At 32.8% G+C, this 19,047-nt stretch overlaps 1 protein-coding gene across 6 annotated transcripts in view; it reads left to right on the top strand.

Moving 5' to 3' along the window:
* The window catches only part of CSMD3 (CUB and Sushi multiple domains 3), a 1,287,556-nt gene that overhangs the window by 1,190,656 nt on the left and 77,853 nt on the right, over nt 1–19,047 (top strand). For all 6 annotated transcript variants that reach the window (XM_021942876.2, XM_031650139.1, XM_031650136.1 and 3 more), the window contains 5 exons: nt 5,915–5,995; nt 6,955–7,068; nt 11,325–11,513; nt 11,890–12,036; nt 14,672–14,860. In XM_021942876.2, the coding sequence (XP_021798568.2) occupies nt 5,915–5,995; nt 6,955–7,068; nt 11,325–11,513; nt 11,890–12,036; nt 14,672–14,860 (720 nt within the window). The remainder of the gene's footprint in view (nt 1–5,914; nt 5,996–6,954; nt 7,069–11,324; nt 11,514–11,889; nt 12,037–14,671; nt 14,861–19,047) is intronic.

Below are 19,047 nucleotides of genomic sequence, written 5' to 3'. Positions count from 1 at the left end.
CAAAGAGTCTAGACTATGTCCATACTCAAGACCATAAGAATGTGTTATATATTATACATATATACTCATTCATATATATACTTATACATTATATATATATGTATGTATACACACTAGTTCAGCATTCATTCTTTCATTTCTCTAGCATTCAGTCATTCAGCACATATTTACTGAATGCTGCCATGTGCCAAACACTGGATTATGCCCTAAAGAGTTAGTAGTTAATAAGAAAAGCAAAAGTGCCTGCTTTCATGGAGCTTACATTCTGGTATAAGAAAATAGTAAACAGGCCGGGCGCGGTGGCTCAAGCCTGTAATCCCAGCACTTTGGGAGGCCGAGACGGGCGGATCACGAGGTCAGGAGATCGAGACCATCCTGGCGAACACGGTGAAACCCCGTCTCTACTAAGAAATAAAAAAAAAAAAAAAAATAGCCGGGCGAGATGGCGGGCGCCTGTAGTCCCAGCTACTCGGGAGGCTGAGGCCGGAGAATGGCGTAAACCCGGGAGGCGGAGCTTGCAGTGAGCTGAGATCCGGCCACTGCACTCCAGCCTGGGCTACAGAGCGAGACTCCGTCTCAAAAAAAAAAAAAAAAAAAGAAAAGAAAATAGTAAACAAATACATAAACAAATATAACAAAATAGAGAGTAAACAAAAACATAATTCTTACAGATTGTGAAAATTACCAGACTGTGAAACAAAGTTAACTGCAAAGGATCAACTTTATGTAGCATTATCAGTGAAGACATCTCTTGTTTTAGTCATGTTCAAAGTTATAAAAGAGCTAGGAAGACAGATTTCAAGAAAATGAGAGACAAAAGAAAATCATATAGAACATAAAGTTTTAGCTATATCATCAAATACTAAACTCTCGAGCATTTGAGAACTTTGTTGATGGAGTAATGAAAAAGACTACAGTAAGAGGTTGTAGACAGGTTTGATTTTTTGAAATTTAGTATTAAAAATGAAGAGATGTGGTTTAACATTTTTTAAGAAGTGAGGATGATAGGCCACATGCCTATCAGTGGTACTTGAATTTTAAGTAGAGGAGATAAACTATTTTTGTTTATTTGTAGCTAAAAATATAAACTGGTTAATAGGTGGGGATGAAGTTAATTAGACAAAGTTAGAAATCCTTGGAGGTCATAATCAAGACTCTTAATTTAATGCATAAGTCATTTGGGGACACTATGAAGTTTTGTAGACTCTATCAGCAATTGTTTATTTAACACCCACTGCAACATAGATTCTAGGAATCTCTTGCTATCCACTCTTGTCCTCTTCCAATTGTGTGTGTGCTTTTTAAAAATTTCTGACTACAGCCACAGTGATCTTTTAAAGGATAAATCTGACCACATTCCTCTCCAACTTAAATCTTTTTAAAGGCCTCCCATTGGTCCAGCTTAAAATAAATGAAATCCTGAGTATAACTTGTACAATCCTGTCTGATTTAGCCCCTGATTTTTGCTCTTTTCGGTCCCTCCTCTCTCTCACCAGGGCTATCATTCCTCTCCAGAAAAGACACACACACACACACACACACACACACACACACACACACACACACAGCCCTTGCGTCAACTAGTTAAATTCTACTAATTAATTAATATCTTTCTCATCAACTATTAGCATGTATAGAGCAGGCTTCTGTCTGCTTTGCTTACCTTTGCATTCCCAGCACCTATTATGGTTTCTGACATCTGGCACATCATAGGAGCTCAATAATAACTTATTTAATAAACAACTTAATTAAATGTATTAGGTATTGTAGGAAATGCAAATACAATACAAAATACTTAAGCTATACATGGAACATGAACCAATACATAAAACAATTCAACACAATAAAACACTAAATGCTAAATATTGTTGTGCCAATTTCTAGGCTGGCAAGATTGCCAAAAATGAAGGTGTGTGATAGGAAATGAATGTGGCAAATACAAAGGACCCAGGAAAGTTCAGCCCGATATAGCAGACATCTCATGTGAGGGATTGGTGAGAATTAGGGTAACGATCTTGCTTTATCTAAGATGATAAATCAATCTGTAGGCCATTAAAAAAAACGCTGCAAATTGATAACAGGGAAATAGCAGTGACAAAATGATATTCCAAATGAGGTTTATTTATCTATAAATCTGGGAGACAATGTCTCTTAATTTTATAGTGGAACTTGGTTCAAATTCTGGCTGTGTGAATTGGGCAAATAATTCAGCCATTATGAAATTTAGTATCTCTTTTGGTAACATGAGTAATTTACACATATTTTGATGTGGCATTTTATTGATTAATGAAAGAGGCATGTAAAGGAATTTTCAGAGTCCTTTGTACACAGTGGATTCCAGATAAATACTGCCTTACATCTAGTGAAGTGAATGTAAGAAGGGTAGTATCAGGGAGACACTGAAGGTAAGGAACACACTATAGGCCAATTTAATAACACAGGCATATTAGTTTACTTGGGCTGCTGAAACAAAGTACCACAAACTGATGGCTTCAAAGCAATCTTTGGCATTCCTTAGCTTATAGATGAATCACCACAGTTTGAGCCTTTATCATCATGTGCCATCTTCCCTGTGTGAACATCTCTGTGTCGCTTTTCATTTTATAAGGACACTAGTCATATTGAATTAAGGTTACCCCCATAATTCTATACAACTTTAAGTTAACCAATTACATCTGCAACAATCCTATTTCAAATAACATTTTTAGGTTCCAGGAAAGGCATGAATTTTAGGTGAAACTATTCAACCCAGTACAGCAGGAATGAAATGGCAGAAATCTAGACTGAGATGTTGGTAGCAAGATTGGAAAGACGTAGGACAAATCATAAAGTTATGTTAAAGAACATACTAGTAGAGATTGATGAAGATTGAAAACAGAATTTCTGTGAGCTGCTTACGATTGAAACTTTTGTAGTGCTTGGCCTTCAAAAGTCAAAAGAGAAACAGATGAAAAGAGGTTTGTTTGTTTGTTTGTTTTTCATTATTCCTTTCTCTTTTACTATTTATTCAAAATTACATAGTTCAACCTTGAAAAGTATTTTAGCCAGATCTTGCCTATATTTCAATGTGTAGCATTCTCTGACACTCAGTTGTTTCTATTGCATCCCCACTGGCAATTTTAAAGTTGGGAGTCATCTTACGGAAGACTGTTGAGAGGTTGTTTCCCTCCTGAAGAAACCTACATTCTGTCAGTTATTAGCAAATATTAGTTGAATTATAAGTATAGTGACAAGAACTAATTCCTGGATAGTGAAAAAGGTAGATAAACAAATAGCCTCTGAAAGTCTACATAGGGACCCAATGAACAAGTATGCAAATAAATGGAAAATAACACGCTTTGAACAAATCGTGTTTACATGTGCCACGAAAAGGGTTCTGTGATTAGAAAATAACAGTGAAGGGTGGGAAAGGGAGGCGTGAAGAGATCACAAAAGATTTTTAGCCTGGCAATATAGAATTGGGAATTGAGACACAAAGTCAGAATTTTAGCCAAAAGAATCAAGGGAATCACTTAGGTAACAATGTAGAAAGTTTATTTAAAGGAAAGTTTGTTCAGAATTCAAATTTATAGTTGATAAGAATAGAATTGTTCTTGTTGAAATAGAGTTGGGAGGTAAGGAAATTATACCTCAGACCCTCCATGGGCTGACAGTGATCCCTTAGCTTTTAGGGATACATTTTATAAAACTGACAGTGATAGGAAAGAACAGAGAATAAGACATTAGCTTACAGCACCCACGTGGTCTTGGAAAAGTAACATAATAACTCTGAGCATCATAGTCTTCTTTAGTAAAAAATTACAACCTTTGATCTTTTAAATCCTGCAACTGAGTTATCTAGGTCATTCTCAGCATATTCCACAGATGATAATAGTCATGGATTCCACATAAAAAAAAAAATGTTTCTTATTTAAAATAATAAAACAATTTGGGATTAGCATGAAGATTAAAATAACTTCACAGGAAAGCACAAGCAAAATAATACAGACATGAGCATCTCTACATTTCTGTAATTTCTGAGTTGATCTCTATTCTATGATAAGACCAGTCAAAATCTTCTCTAAAGCATAGTCTCAGAAAGATTTCTCTGTGTAGGGCTCCCCATGTCTTCTCCCTTTTCTCTTACATTTTTGGCATTTCTTACAATTACCTTTTACCTTTATCACTGTACCCCCTTTAAGTAATAAGTTCAGGAAAACAATTTTCAAAATTCCTAATTACTATCCACCAAACATTTTATCAAAAATCTGGGTTATACTTTATGCTATGGAGTTCTTTCCCAGCAAGTCTTTCTTCTCTAGCAGTAACTCTTCTGTACAGTGGTGTTTTACTTGCAAATTAACATCCATGCACAACAAGTGCTTTTATAAACAGGTCAAACTACTGGAAGGAAGATGTTTGAAGGGACAGATAACAATTTGCAGAAGAAATTAAAACACATTTATTTTTTGTTTCATCTCTCTAGATCTACATTTTGAAAAGTTTTTCTTTTATTTATCCTTAGTAACTTGAACATGTATTAGCCAATTAATCTCTTATAAGTAGCTTTTTGTTGGATGATGATGAATTAATGATTTTATGCTTTGCCCAAGTTTTTGTTCAAGTTTTATCCTCCACCTGAAATGCTCTTCTCCTCAGGATTACTCTTTAGAACCAGAAAAATTTTACTCCTTCTTTCAAGTATATCTCATTCTTTTCCTACTGTAGGAATCTTCCTCACCTGGTCTAGTTGATACTCTTCAATGCTCACATAATCCTTTTTTTTTTTTTTTTTTGCAATAGGAGTAGTGTTGAATGCACTTTGAAATTAGACGATATACACTTCAATTTTTGTCTATGTCCTATACTATTTGTGTGGTCTTGTATAAGCTACTGTGTCTTTTGAGTCTCATTCTCTTTATCGGCACATTGAGTACATAAAGAACTTCTAAGTTTAAGTAGTAAAAATAGGCATATAAAACAATTTGCCTCAGATGTTATAATAGTATAAAACATGTTTCCTGAATGAATATGAGTATAGTACATTTTCAGAAGACTTTAAGATAAAAAAAAGACTTCAATCAAGCAAAGGATTTTGTTGTAGATTTTAGATATCATGTGGGGATAGTAGGCATGAAGCTTGGATTCATAGAGACTTTGTCGTGGTGGCCTTTCAATTACAAATCGGATTACAAATGCCAATGTAATCCAATGGGATGACCCGTTCAAATGATATAATAATTAGAAACATGACATTTGACAAACAGACATCTTATAATTATATTAAAGTAGCATGGTGAGACAAGGCTCTGGAGCTAGGCTACCTAGGTTCAAACCTCAGCTCTGTCACGTTATAGCTACGTGATTTGGGAAAACTTTTAACTCTCTTTAACAGTTTTCTTTTTTAAAGAATGGGGACAATTAAGAAATAGCAACATAAATAAGAATTTTTTTTTTTTTTTTTTTTTTGCGAGGATTGAGTTAAGTATTTATAATATTGCCTGGAATAAAGTAAACACTGAGTATTTGTTTGCAATTATTGCTGTATGCCATGCACTTTGCTAAGGGTAAGTTCAGGGGATTCAGTGATGTGTATTGGGAAAGATAGGCATTGAGCAAGTAAGCAAACATGAATACATGATTCCAAATTGTGATCATGCAAAGGAGGAAAAAAACAAAGTGTTTTGAACCACATAACAAGAAGGACTAGAATAAGGGTAAGAAATAAGGAATAAAAAGTAAGCATTGTTACCATGGGAAAATATTTTGTAATGTTGTAGTATATTTTTAAAAATAAAGATGTAATTGAAACGATAAATTATGTAATTTATTTTTATTCTTTTTGAACAACCTTTGATAATTTTCTTGTTTTTTTGCATATGTGAATACATGTAGCTGCTCAAAAAAGGAATAAACACATTGTTTATTTTTATAGCCTATCAACTAAGGGTGTGCCAACCTCCACCACCTGTACCCAATGCTGAAATGTTGACGGAAGATGATGAATTTGAAATAGGTAAAGGCTGTTAAATTATTTTCAAGGAAAACATACTGCTGGCAGAACTATTTGTTTAAAAATAAGCCAAAATAAAGAATAGTAATAGCCTGACTTGAGATCCTCATTCCCTGTGTTGATAGAGATTATTTAGAATTTTTAAGAAGGGAGAGGAGTGAAAAGAGGAAAGGGAATATTAGAGAAGAAAAAGTAATTTTGTTTTTCTGGAATGTACAATTAGAAAACGTATTAAAATTTGAACCCGTTAACTTTACTCTGATGGTTCTTTCCAAACTGTTATTTTGCTGCCTTCTGACACTGTAGTTCTTTGAATTCAGACCTATGCCTGACTTGGCAGAATGAATAGTTTGTAGGGCATATTAGAAGTCATATTTCATTTTCATATCTTGGAAAATGCTTGGTCGATTCTACTCAGTTTAATCATAAAGTTGGTTTAAAACTGAGTTGGAAGTTCAACCCAAATAATTAATGCCACACAGTTTGAAAAAAAATTATATACGAAGACATCTTAATGTTGCCATAGTAAACTTTTATTATTCATTATTATTATTATATTGATTTTGGTTGAAACACACAAAGAAACTATCAGTGACCGATGTAACTTTAATTCAGATACAAAAGCAATAAATAGAAAGCCTTCTAACTACTTGCTGTATTTTTGTTGCCTATCTCACCTATATCAACTAAATTATTTCATTATGACTATTGCTTATATCCAGTCAGCATGCACCAGTACAGAGGGAATGGCAGTTCACTTTTGCCTTCGGTCCTCATTGGTCAATGACTATTATATACTGGTTTTTCAATATTTTGAATATAACTCCTACTTATACCTAATAACATTTTTATACTGATTGAAAATAACTAAAGGAGAAAATATTATCTTACAATTGAAATATTTGTTTATTTTTATCATCACCTTGTTACTTATATGAAACCTCCCCTCTTTTTTTTAATAGGTGATATTATTAGGTATCAGTGTCTTCCAGGATTTACTTTAGTTGGTAATGCAATTCTGACGTGCAGATTAGGAGAACGACTGCAGATGGATGGAGCACCTCCAGTTTGTCAAGGTATTCAGTAGTTCTTATGGTTATCTATTTCTAAAATATTTGCTTTATGTTTAACTTAATACAGGTAAGACTGAGAAAAATCTGTTTATATAAATAAGAAATATTTAACTGGAAGCAATGCTATAAGTTTTATAACTCATATATGCTATTTCATTTAGAAATAATCCACTGTTCATCAGATTTAACTCTAAACATCTTTGATTCTTTCAAGGGTAAATTTTTCTGGTTTAGCATGAAGTCCGTTCAACTTACTCCAATTATTTTGCTCTTCGGGGTGGGAATGGAGGTGGAGAGAAAGGGAAATCACTTAAAATAAAGGTTTCAAGGTTGATTGCTTTTACTTAGAAAGAGCTTCCGCTCTAACCACTAGACTCATTAAACTTTATTGAGTACCTGTTATATAATGAGGATCTGAGGAAAAAAAGCAAATAAACAAGCAAAGTAACAAAAAAAATAAATAAATTTTAAGTGGCCCTTGCTGTGGATGTGTCATGGAAAGGTACTATGGCAGTCATACAGGGGATAGCAGTACAGTGTTTAGGGAAAGAGACCAGGAAGCTGTAGATTCATATAATTTTTAGCCACTGTGGGGCAGGGAAAGCTTGATGGAAGCATTGTTCCCTGAGTCATGAGACACAGTTCCAAATGACAGTGAGACTTATTCTGGTAGAACAGAGCTAGAGAGAGGGTGGTCTAAGTGGCAGATACATATGCAAAGATAGAGAAGTGAAAAACAACAGGGCATGGACTTCAAGGATTCACTGTGTTAAAAGAGTAAGGCAAAGATAGACCTTGAGTGATGTGCTAAGCTGTGATGTTCAAAAAACGTTTACTGTTCATTTGTGTAGCCCCTAGGCCCAGAACAGTGCCTAACACACAATTATCATAAATGTTGATTAAGTTGAATACAATTGAGTTGTATTTTATTATTCTTTCTAGCTTTTTTTTGGATTAATTCCTTCTTTGGGATTAATTCCTGAGAATACTGGAAATCTGTTTCCTGTGCAGTATCTTAGCTGCTATCACAAGTCTAAAGTAACTTCTGATTTTTATTCTAAACATATGATAATTGAAAGCCTTACAAGAAGATAAAAAGATTACAGGAGGCTTTGATGGTAGCAAAAAGATAAGCAGAAAAGCAGGTTTGAGGGTATAAATTGGAGCCAGTGTGAGAATTTCTCATGGTCTTAATGCTATTAGAACATCTTGAAGTTGGTTGAGAATTCTGAAGTCTATCACTTATATATTCCAGACATTTAGATGTCATTCATTCAGCTTTTTCCTTAATGTAAGGCTACTCTCTAGACCTTTAGAATTATGTAGGTTTCATATTCAGATATTTAGATACACAAATAGAGAAGACAGAGGCTCAACATTTGAGGGCTTATACATGGGAAAAAAAGTTGAGCAGACATGGGATATGTCAATGAGCCAATTATATAACTGCGTTCTGTCTTGACCCCAATAAAAACTACATTGTGAGCTCTTGGAGGGCAAGCTTCTTGTTCTTATATCTGAATCCCAATTCAATAAATTTTATAAAAATTAAAGTAAATATAACATTCAGATAAGCTAGATATTTTACAATTTTTTGTCTCTCAGACTTTCAATGTCTTATTCCCCAAATCGGAATCTCCTGTAAATTAGTAATTGAACTTACTCTGTCTGCTGTGGAGAATATAGAAAACAGAATAAATTTTTGTCCCTGATAACACTTCAGATACTAGCCAATTAAGTTAATAAATCATCCTTTAGAATGAGTTTATGTAGAGTTTCTCTATTAATTAGTTCACCAGGCATTTAAGCCAAAAAGCTGACTTTACATTTTTGCTTCGTTGAGTTTATTACACAAGCTTGCTAAGACAGTCATTTGGAATCGGCTAGAATTAATCTACATCGTTTTTAGTCCATTAAAAAATTTTTTTGTCTTTTCCTAAAAACATAGCAGTATCATTTTTGTTCTCTCTTCTTCTTTAGATGCTCTGTAGCTCTGTGTGTCTCACTTAAAACATGGAAAATAATACCAAATATGATTTTCTGTAGAGTTTGTTGTAAATGAAATCTAATGGATGCTTCCATTTTCTGGTTTAAAAACATTGGCTCCAACTGAATCTGGGAGACTTTGAGCGCTTTAAACTTTCTGGCCATCAGTTTTCTCGTATTTACAATGGGGATAAAAAGTCTACAGATTTTTAAAGTTGTGATAAGAGAGAGAATGTACCAATGGTGTTTAACAGTGTCTAGCATATAGTTACAATCAACAAATATTTACTGTTATTCTAGGTGACTGTCAAGCTTCTTGCTATATGTTAGACAATGTGAGAATATGTTAATTTGTGTATTTGTAGTAAAGTATATTGGATCATACCACTCATTTTCAATCTGTCGTAGCCACATATTTACTACTTTTTTGTCTTTGACTCATATATTCCATATGGTTTCCAGTCTTCAGGTTTATCTTTTTCTTCTTTATGTGTTTTTAAATTTTTTGAAAAGCAATGTCAGAGTTCTCTTTTTAGGTGGAGAACAAATGACCTGATGCCAGTTATTCAATATTTTTAATCTCAAAATTATATCCATGAAGGAAAATCCTGGGTTGAAGCGGAAGGAACTGAAGTAGTATTTTCTACTTTTTCTCCAAAAAAAAAGTAGAAAATAACTCTTAGCTTTATCTATACTATATTTTAAACTCTATTATATAGTCAGTTTTCAAAAAGTCATGTATTAGTTCTGGCCAGTTTTCAAGTAGTCTTTTCTTTTCAAGTTATTAACATGTTAACAGAGCAATCATAAGCTTCCATAATCCACTATGTTACTTACTCTTTTCTACCCCTATATTTGTTGGAGACTTTATAACTCAAAATATTTAATTGTCCTTGTACCCTGAACACTATGAATATATAAGTTCTTCATCTATTTACTATTTTCCAGAAACTACATTAGTAGTTTTTGGTCCTAACTCATTCAAATAAACATGGAAAAGCAGGAATTCTTCTTAAAATGTTGCTCTAATTATTTTGAGAAACAATGCTATTTAACTCCAAAATGAAAGTTAAGGTATAGTGGTTGAATTAGGAAATGGCATGGGATGTATTTCTATTAACCAAATCATCAAAAATTATCTAGTTTACCCATTCGTTCAGTTGTCCAAATGTTCTTAGTAAGAACATTCAGCAGATAGTGCAGTCTAAGTTTAAAACTTGTTAGCAATTATGTTCGTAAGACATTTTCCTATGGCCATTATGCTATTCTGACAAATAGAAAGTTCTTCCTTATATTGAAGTAAATCCTGTTTGGTGCATATTGGTTTACTTTTGCACAATGGACCATACTAAATAATTCCAATACTCTTTTCACACCACAGAACTTCAAAAAAAAATTTGTAAGAGGTTAAAATGGCATAATTTGAGTAAAAAGGGCTGGATCAACTTAGTCATACTCTTCATTCTAAATCCAAATTTAAGTAGATGTTCATAATTTTGGTCTGATACATAATGCAATTGAGGCCAACAACTAAAATTTGCTATATGTTGCAGGCTGTTAGACCATAATTATGTTGTTTTGTCAATATATAACACATTTTCTGTGTTTTTATAAGTGTTTTTATATATGTGTATATATATGTATATGATGTTAAAGCAGAGGGATTATTATTATATAAAATGAGTTTGTGCTTTGGGCTATATTTATGGCCTGGAGATGGTGTAAAGAGCTGAAAGGCAACTGTGACCCAGAATTGTGTTAAATCGTCATGGTAAATATATCCCTAATATCAGAAATGACTTTACCTGAAATGAATACTTTGAGAGAGGGCAGTTTCTCTGACCCCACACACCTGAGTGAGTAGAAGTTTTAAGAGAGAAGAGAGTCAGTTAAAAAGTAAGGAAAGAAAGACGTAAGGCAAAGACATAGATAAGACAGGCAGAGGTGAGAGAACATAAGATTAGGAAAGGTTGGGAAAAATGTGAAGAAAGATGAGGAATTAAATGGCTTATATTTTATTTATGTATTTATTTATGTCCAGAAAGTGGTACATCTTCCATGTAATAAAAAAATAAATCAATACTATAAATTTTTAGGTCATTCCTCCAGCTTTTGAATCATAAGTTTAATACAGCTTGTCTCTTCTAACAAATAATTCAACGTATCATCCTTATAGCTATTGAACATGAAAGCAGAATACTCAGTATCTAAAATACAGTTTTCACTGAGGCTCTAAAAACCTAGCACTATTTAATGGCATTTTTCTTTGACAGTGCTCTGTCCTGCCAATGAATTACGGCTAGATTCTACTGGAGTCATATTGAGCCCTGGATATCCTGACAGTTACCCAAATCTTCAAATGTGTGCATGGAGCATTTCAGTGGAAAAGGGTTATAATATCACCATATTTGTAGAATTCTTCCAGACAGAAAAGGAATTTGATGTTCTTCAGGTGTATGATGGTAACTAAGGGTTATATTTTTTGGATATTCATCAATTAAGTCCAAATGTTCTAATTATACATGTAAACTTTGAGTATAAACAGCTGCTTATGTGAGTTTATCTTACAAATATTTTTAGAAGCATCAACATTAAATTTCCTCCTATACTATGTGAAAATTATAGTTAGCTCCATTATTATTTTACAAATTATACATTGTTTAGCTATAGAATTAAAATGCTTAAAACAAACATTTTATGCTTTCAGTTATTGTTAATGAGGTAGATTGATGGTGAAGCAATTTAACCATATTTAATACTATTCTAAAGATACAAAATACTAAAGATGAATGAGAATATAATTAGTTTTATCTAAATTGTTTTATTATTTTCCCAAAGGACCAAATATTCAAAGTCCAGTGCTTATTTCCCTCAGTGGGGATTATTCATCTGCTTTTAATATAACAAGCAACGGTCATGAAGTATTTCTTCAGTGGTCAGCAGATCATGGCAATAACAAAAAAGGATTTCGGATAAGATATATAGGTATGTAAAACTTTTAACTTCAGGACAGATCTCACTAGCATCTTCAGTATGATTATGATTAAGGAGCAGAGACACTACTCAGTCATGAATTCAAATCACAGCTCCTCCATTGATGGTTATTGGACAATTTACGTAACCTCTCTATTTCCTATTGTAATGATAATAATTCTACATCCCTCATATGATTTTGTAAAATATTAAAAGCATTTAGGATACTTATAACTTATATAAGTCAGTTATAAATTAAACTGCAATTTTTAATACTTAAAAAAAAGGTTTGTTTTCCTTGAACTGACAAAAAATATTAATAGTGTTGCTCAGCTGTGTGTTATCTGAACTATTTAATAACTCCTTTAAATTACAGGTTTAAACAGAGGATAAACATACAGTGGTCAAAATATTTGTTTTAATTTTTATCCATCTATTTGTGATACTTGTTAAAATATCTTAAATATTGAAAGAGAGGGTAACAAACACATCATTTACAAGCCTTCAGTTTTTAAAAAAAAGAAATGTTTTGTCACTACTGCTTTTCCTTGCACAATATTTAGAAAGATGTGGGCTGGAAATTCTTTTTAATACCAAGGTGACATAGATTTTTCTATGTCTTCCTGTTTATAAGGTCTACTCATACTGAACCAATAAGGAATTTCTTGTTGAGTAAATGTACATAAATAGTCCTCCATTATGTGAAGGTTATGTTCCTTTTGTTAAATGCCCTTCTAAATCATGTCAGAGACCATTCTAAATCATGTCAGAGGCCATGGATATGTGCTCAATAGCAGAATCCCTCGGAATCAGTCAGCTGTCTCTTTCTATACCGTGTTCACACTGTGCCTCCCAAATCATGTGTCATTGGTAATCAGTACAACTGAAAATTGCTTTTATAAATGTTTTATAAACAACTCTGACACTATGATTCTGGGCATAGACAGATAAATTCTGAAATTCAGTTCTAAAAAGTATACTCTTGAATTTTACTCATTTATACAAATTTACAACTACATATAAAATGTATGAACAGATAATTCTGTTCAATTCCCTTGATTTTAAAACTCTGAGATGATAGTTTGATTTTAATTTATTAATAATTTGTATTTTACATATTAGAATAACTTGTCACTGACAGCATATTATTACTATGTACATAATTGTATCCTACAATAAGTTTCTATTACGTTGAAAATAATTTATTGTGCAATCAAAGTAGAATTGTTTTAAAAAATTGAAATGTGACCAGGCACGGTGGCTCATGCCTGTAATCCCAGCACTTTGGGAAACTGAGGCAGGTGGATTGTCTGAGGTCAGGAGTTCCAGACCAGCCTGGCCAACATAGTGAAACCTCCTCTCTACTAAAAATACAAAAAATTAGCTAGGCGTGGTAGTGGGCACCTGTAATCTCACTTACTAGGGAGGTTGAGGCAGGAGAATCACTTGAATCCAGGAGGTGGGGGTTGCAGCGAGCTGAGATCGCGCCATTGGACTCCAGCTTGGCAACAAGAGCAAAACTTCTCAAAAAAAAAAAAAAAAAGAAAGAAAGAAAAAGAAAAGAAATACAGGGTATAACCAGTCATCTTGAAGAATTTTCATTATTGAGCTTATGTTTCTGTAATATGAACAATGTAAATGTCTTTTTATTAAAGTTTTGCCCAAATAGGGCATTTAAAAGTCAGCACATTAAATTCATGATACATAATATAAAAGAAAACTACCCAAATTAAACAATTATAAGCATTAGATTGACCGTGTTATAGACCAATCCTTGTTCTTATTATTTCTGACAAACTTGGATATAAATATAATGCAAATACCACTTTTAGCCCCCAAGAACAGCTTGACATATTGAATATGTATTTTTGCCTTTAGAAATGACAGGTTATGACATATATATCCTAAGTCCAATTTGTTTCTTACTATTTACCCCCAAAGCCCCATTTTTCTCAGATGAATTCACTAAAGTTTCAAAAGGTAAATGGAACCTGCCATGCTGAATATTCTCAAAAGTACATATATATGAAAAAGCTATTTGACATTATCTGTTGGCATTTCAAACATCAGGAGATGAAAAACTTTTTTATTTTATTGGCAATTTCTATCATAATATGTAAACGCTCTTGACAGATTGGAAACCCTTTAATAGACTGGGAAAGAGGATTATGGAATGTGGGGGATTATTTTAGACATCAACCAAAATGAAATATATGACCTAACATGATAGAGGTGTCTGGATATAACTTCGAAGTGACATGTAAACGACATGCTCTAAAATATTGCTGCCAAGGCTGTGGCATTTAGGTCCCCCAAATGACAGGAAATGCAGTTTCCAAAATTCATTTAGATATTTGTTGGGCTTTTGAACCTCCAGGGTGTTTTGAAAATACATTTCAATTCAGAAGACATTTTAGGTGACAATATAAATTGGAAGAAAACTCAGAGTTAATTATGTCTCCCAAAAGTTATGTCAGTAGATTATTTTCAAAAGAGGATAGAGCACAATATGAAGTTCATATGAATTAAAATTTATATAGATGACCACTGACCTACTTTTAAGCACTAGTCACTGTATAGGTATTTATCACTTTGGGTAATAACTTCTGGGTCATTAATTAAACAGCATTTTTTTTCTTTTGAAAAGCTTTCTACTGTAGTACACCAGAATCCCCACCTCATGGATATATTATCAGTCAGACAGGTGGGCAGCTTAACAGTGTGGTCCGTTGGGCCTGTGATCGAGGATTCCGACTTGTTGGAAAAAGCAGTGCTGTGTGCAGAAAGTCTTCCTATGGGTATCATGCATGGGATGCGCCGGTTCCTGCCTGTCAAGGTGAAGTATATTATGCCAAAATGAACAAAAACATTAATATGAGATTAGCACCATTTAACTTTTTTATTTGGATCACTAACATTTCTGAGAATAGAAATATTCGGAAGCCTATTGTGAACCCTTTCCTAAAAACAAGGCATAACATCGCAGAATGATACATTCCAAGGGAAAGATACATACTGTTCTATAATTCTTCATTATTGTTATTCAACTTATATGCCTTGACTTTTTCCCCGTGTATGCATACTGTATTCATACATCCTCCATTCCAGTTACTTTGTTGTCGTACAATTATTGAAACAGAGAGGGAGACTGAGTTAGTGTGAAGTCTACAGAGAGGTAATAGAGAATAAGAATGGGCAAGTACACTGAAGACTGAGTTTCACTCTTAGCATGCAAAATTTGCTCTCACAGCAACAAATTTAAAAGAAAAATGTAACCCACCACCTGGTTATTTTTTTCTTCAGTGGTACAGATAGCACAACAGAGATATCAGAGATACGTTTTTTATTTTTCTTTGTATTTTGTCAAAAATCGAGGCACTGAGCATTATATCATGCCACAAAAAGAATAACAAGCTTGTTAATAAAAAAATGGCATGTTTTAGAGTTTTTGATTAAGACTTGTTTTTATGGGAGGCTGAGGCCAGAGAATGACTTCAACCCAGGAGGCGGAGGTTGCAGTGAACTGAGATTGCAACACTGCAATTGCACTCCAGCTTGGGCAACAAGAACGAAACTTGGTCTCAAAAAAAAAAAAAAAAAAAGGCTTGTTTTAAATAGTAGTTGAGTTTCTTACCTAAGGGTAGCCATAGTCATAAAGACAAGTTCAACGTCAGCTACATAGAAAAGTTAATGTCATTGGACTTTGAAAATTTTAAAATACTTAATTCATTACATTATTTTATCAAGATGAAAATTAATTTTGTATTTTATTTAACTCTACTCATCATGTAAATATACAGATAGCAACTTTGAACTCTCACATGAAAAAATGCAGGATATTCTAGGTTAATAAATAAGAAGTCTTATTAGCTATTTTTTGGTGGGCATTTATAAAAAACAAAAAAGGTAAGATAGGTAATTAAAATTTAAAATCAACCATTAGCAAGTTAAAATTGACTAAGGAATAGGTATTACCAGACACTTGAAATGGCTTGTTTTACCTATTAGAGTGCAATTTGTAATTCATAAAAAGATAGCTTTCTGAGGCATATGTAAACAAATTCAAAATGAAAGAATTATTGTTTCTTGTGTTGATGCAAGGAAACATTAATCACTTATTAGGATTCTGGGAAGCACCATTACCTTAATGGGTTGTCAACACTGAAGGCATTTACTTCATGCGGAATAGATACATTTTAATAACGTATTAAAACAACTGCTTTCCTTCGACTAATGAATAGCAGGAGTATTTATAGTTTCTTAGTATTAATCAATTTCCCAGAATTAGTTTGGGAAAGAATTTTGATCTCAAATTTCATAATAGAATTAAAAAATATAAAACAAGCTTATTTCATATATATTTTAAATAACCATTAAAATGCTCCAAATTTTATTTTTTTAATTTTAAACTTTTGTATTTTAGTTACATAAAGGCTACTTTTATTTATATTTATATACACACATAAACATACACACCTCTATGTGGCACATATATAATTCTTAAGAAAGATTTTGTGAGAATAATTGACTATCATGTAAAATAAAAATACTCCATGCTTTCTGAAATTTGAAATTGCTTTGTAGAATTAGTGCTATAATTTCATTGAAATTTACATATGGAGTCATTTTTTCGATGTCCTTAATTTAAAATTATTTTACAATTTGAATAGGAAAGTTGAAATATAGTTTAAAAATGAGATATTTGGTAAAATAAAATGATAAAATATATGTAAATCATGCAGCCATTTCCAAAAATTTATCTTTTCTAATTGTTAAAACAGAAAAAGATTATGAAAAAATACTCATAGGATATGACCTCTATTTGGACATAACTAATTGAAATGAAATGTTTACATGTCATTTGGAAGAGCTATTTGCATAATGCACCTTTTATTTCAAATTTATTTTGCATTTTTCAGTCTTTTTTCTTTTTCTTGCCTCTTAGGTCTTCTTATACATCCTTACTTTTGAGCTATAAAGTTACACAATGTGAGCATAAAGGTAGAAAATTAGTCAGTTGTATCTATTTGGGTTTGGTCAGGTGTTTTATTTATTTTTGTTCTCATCAAACAACCATTTATTGATCCCCCCACCCCGCAAAGATTAAACCATCCCCATGCATACAATTAAGTATTATGTAGTGTGATGTGGAAACTCACTTTGTATTCTCTGTCTCACTTTTAATTTGTGATTTCCTGAGAGTTGTATAGACAAGTCTCTTTTACAACCACTCAATTATGATGACTTTTCTTCTGAACTGGATTTATTTTCTTTCTTTTCTTCTTTTAAAAAAATTAGTTGAGAAGTTAAATTATAAGCTATCTACAGGCACACGAATTGTCCCATTATTTTGGTACGTTGTCTCTTTTTAGTTCTAAAATGAAACCATGTTTTACTAAACATATATGTGGAATCTATACTATTTAACTATACCTCTTTTTACTTTGACCTAGATTCAATCTATACTACACCAACAATGAATAGTTAATTTTTAAAAATCAGTAAATACATGATCTTTGGCAGGGAGATTGTGTATAACAACTTGAAATTCCCAGAAGTTCTAAGTGAAAATGTAAACACTGCTTTAACAGACATCAGGGAACCATTTACTTTTCAACACTATTTTAGAGGTTCCGTAATTAGAAAGCAGGGATAATAACATAATTACATGAGATTGCATATACAATTTAAGTCAGCATTACAGCTTTTCTGTTCATAATTTACAGGTTACTAAATTACAAAAGATCAGCTATTCAGCAGTAGGGATTCTGCCATTCAGTTTTGACAATTTTGTATAGATTTCACTGAGATTTTTCATTTTATATTTAATTCACATGGGTTAATGAAAATTAAGCAGCAAAATGGTAGATTTTATAAGAGAAGTGGAAACAATTTTTGGTTGAAATGGAAGATGGGTGAACAGTACACAGCATTTATAATATTTAAACTAAACTCATATCTTTCTGTACTTTATTTCTTCTGTTATGTGAGAAAATACAAATCTGTAATTCTTTGTATGAAACCTGTAAGCTAGATATCTTTCATAATATAGAAGCCTTCTTATTTTATAACAATAATGCAATACATATGTCAGATATTACATAACTCCAGTTGGTTCTAGGAGGACACTCATATTCAAATACATTAGTCTTTCTGTGGAGATACATATAAATATGTACTCTGAGTGTGATACATAAAGATACAGATAGGCCAGGTGCAGTGGTTCATGCCTGTGATCCCAGAACTTTGGAAGGTAGAGGGCGCTGGACTGCTTGAGCCTAGGAGTTTGAGACCAGCCTGGCCAACATGTGTCTACAAAAAAGTACAAATATTAGCTGGACCTGGTGGTGTGTGCCTGTGATCCGAGATACTCAGGAGGTTGAAGGTAGGAGGACTGCTTGAGCCCAGGAGGCGGAGGCTGCAGTGAGCCAAGATCCCGCCACCGACTCCAGCCTGGGAAAAAGAGTAGGACCATGTCTCAAACAAACAATTGGCCAGGTATGGTGGCACGCACCTGTAGTCCCAGCTACTAGGGTGCTGAGGTATGAGTATTGCACTCCAGCCAGGTGACAGATTGAGACCCCTGTCTCCAAAAAAAAAAAAAAAAAAAAAAGAAAAAGAAAGAAAAAAAATCTGACTTTAATTGAGGTATTGCTACCAAATATATACTTTGAAAGATATGTATATATTATTTGAAAGATTATGTGGTTTTTCTTTTTGTAAATGCCAATTGTGTACTTATAGGGCAAAAATGGTAAAAAAAAATCAATTTTAGGGGATTTTTCTGTAGTCTTTTAAAGTTATAAGGTATAAAATATCTTATATACAACAAACTAAACGAATATAAAATTTTACATTATTATTACATCATAGTAAAACTAATTTTCACCTAAATCAAATGTATTGTAGATAAAAATCAAGACATCTAAGACACATCAGTGAAATTCAGGAAGATCCTAACTAGGTTTTTAAGACAGTAAGTCCTGGCCTTGTATTTATTAAACATATCCAATATACATGATA

This window comes from Papio anubis, chromosome 8 (genome assembly GCF_008728515.1).
Source record: "Papio anubis isolate 15944 chromosome 8, Panubis1.0, whole genome shotgun sequence".
NCBI lineage: Eukaryota > Metazoa > Chordata > Mammalia > Primates > Cercopithecidae > Papio > Papio anubis.
This window is presented reverse-complemented; position numbering and strand designations above follow the sequence as displayed.